The 2,424-nt window shown below is 37.7% G+C and overlaps 2 protein-coding genes across 2 annotated transcripts in view; one reads left to right on the top strand and one right to left on the bottom strand.

Moving 5' to 3' along the window:
- Positions 1-2,353, bottom strand: part of LOC102849543 (methyltransferase-like protein 7A-like) — a 3,985-nt gene extending 1,632 nt beyond the window's left edge. The window contains exons 1-2 of the mRNA XM_006895735.1: positions 2,350-2,353; positions 289-305 (exon numbers count right to left, since the gene is read on the bottom strand). Coding sequence (XP_006895797.1) covers positions 289-305; positions 2,350-2,353 — 21 coding nt within the window. The remainder of the gene's footprint in view (positions 1-288; positions 306-2,349) is intronic.
- RNF144A (ring finger protein 144A) overlaps positions 1-2,424 on the top strand; it is an 82,364-nt gene that overhangs the window by 14,078 nt on the left and 65,862 nt on the right. The gene's annotated exons all lie outside the window — the stretch shown is intronic.

Genomic DNA, 2,424 nt, shown 5'->3' with positions numbered 1-2,424 from the left:
GGATGATCTGTTCTACATATAAATTGAAAAGGTTTGGAAATAGGACACATTCCTGGTGTACACCCTTGCCAGTTTTGAACCATGCAGTGTTTCTTTGCTGTTCTGACAACTGCCTCCTGGTTCAAGTATAGGTTTCATAGATTACAAACCAGGTATTTTCTAGGTTTGATATTCAGGTATTAATTCCACTATTAATTATCTAAGGAGCCCCGACAGTTTAATAATTAAAACAAATACTTGGTCTATAATCTCAAACTCAGTGGATTCAATTAACATGTTGCCTCACACTTTTAAAATTGACAACACTGCTTAGAAACACATTTGCCATCATTTGTGGCAATGTGTTAACCAGCCAGTCCGCATACAAATTTACCACCTCAGGAACCCAACTGGGAACTTCCAGTCTATCCCATAAACTCAGTATGAATCAGAAATGAGCCAATGGCAACAAATTGTTAACTGTGTAAGAATCTTACGCAAATTGCCTCACTTTTTTTCACCAAAGAAAGAAAAGTAGATTACTCAATCTGGACTATCTTTGAAATCTAGACGTGTGTGAACTTTTTCTGTTCCCAGACCCAATACAACTGAATCTTGCTTAAGTTAGGCAAGTACCAGAAAACTCAATTCTGCATATCTTAAATAAAATGGTAACCTCTTCTTTCTGCTCCTTTTGCTTTCAGTCTCATCCTCACATTCTATGTGTGTCTTTTGGTAATTTGCAGTGTCAGAAGTAGTATTCTAGTAGCAATAGTATTCAAAATATTCTGTAGCTCAAAGTCCCTTTGTAAAGTTTAAACATATACAAACTATGTGAAAGCAAGTCTGCTCTGCCTGTGTTCGGCTTGAAGGCAAACAGCTCACTGCTTGTCTCTGTCCTGCACACAGGCAGAGATGTTTTCCGAGGACCCTGCTCCAGATCAGGTCTGTCTCCTCTGCAATGGGAGCAGCTCAGAAATGCAGCATGGTCTGTCTGATCAGCTCCATAATTGAGTTTGTCTACTGAGTGGAGAGTTTTGTTCCTCAGATAAAGGCAGACTTACAGGGTGGGGGTGGCTTGAGGTGTGCAGGGTGAGTTCCTGAGCTAAGAATAGGCCAGAGAGCTGTGGCTTCCAGGCACCAGGATGACCGCAAAGTAAAGAACTCAGTCAGTGAGTGCTTTCCTGTGTTCTCTGCACACAGAATTGCTTCAGAACACTGCTGTCTTAAGGCAGCGCCCAGACACCTCACATTCTCTACTACTACTATTCCTAGGCTATAACAAGAGTTTTTGTTATCTTTTTTGCTGACTTTCAGAAACTCTTAGGTCCTGCAAACAGTTAACCTCCTTGACTGCTAACCAAAAGATTGGTTACAGTCTATCTAGAGGTGCATTAGAATAAAGACCTGAAAATCTCTCTGGGAAAAAAAAATCTTAGTCACTGAAAATCCTGCAGAGCACATTTCTCCCTACACACACAGAGTCACCATGGATTATAGTTGACTTGATGGCAATTGAATTTTTATATTTTAGTACAAGAGGATGGGTGTCACATCTGTTGGTTATCTAGTATATAATCAGTGCTTTACTAGCTGTCCCACTTGTTTCTCATAAAACTTTGTTAAATCCAGGGAATTCTCAACCTCATAAAAACAACCACTGATCTGGGAGTTAGAGGGTAATTCATTCCTTCAAAGGCTAAGAGGAAACAAAGTGCTATTTACATAGGATTTGAATTCTATTACATAGTATAATACAATGCAAATAATCCTATAATCATATAGTATGATCATATGATATGAATCAGATAATCATATGGTATACCATGCTAGGAATGAATAACAGAATAAGAGTGGTGTTGCATTCATAGTTAAAAAGTCAATTTCTATCCTGAAATAAAATGCTGTGAGTGATAGGATATTACTCATATAGTAAAGACCAACCATAGAGGAAGAAATTGAAAATTTTTACCAAACTTGCAACCCAAAAAATTGAAAATTTTTACCAAATTTGCCACCCAAAATTGACTGAACATGCAATCAAGAGGCATTAGTGATAATCGGTGCCTGGAATGCAAAAGTTGGAAACAATGGAGAAGGAATAGTAGTTGGAAAATAGGGCATGGAAAATAGGGCGTGGTGATAGAGATGATGCTGGAAAATGAATGATTGAATTTTGTATTTTCAATTATTTATTCATTACAAATGCCTTTTTAAATTTACACAAATGGCGACTTTACATATGGATCTTACCTGATGGGCTGCATAGGAATCACATTGATTACATTTGTGGAAGGAATTGTTGGAGAACCTCAATATCAACAATCAAAATTAGGCCAGCAGCGGACTGTGAATCAGACTATCTATTACTCATGCGCAAGTTCAAATTGAGGCCTAAGAAAAGTAAAATAAGTCCACAGAAATGAAAATATCTTGAATCTATTT

The sequence above is a fragment of the Elephantulus edwardii genome, unplaced genomic scaffold (assembly GCF_000299155.1).
Source record: "Elephantulus edwardii isolate Elephantulus edwardi_28Jun2011 unplaced genomic scaffold, EleEdw1.0 scaffold00175, whole genome shotgun sequence".
Lineage (NCBI taxonomy): Eukaryota > Metazoa > Chordata > Mammalia > Macroscelidea > Macroscelididae > Elephantulus > Elephantulus edwardii.
The sequence above is the reverse complement of the archived record's forward strand: the minus strand, read 5'-3'. Positions and strand labels throughout refer to the sequence as shown.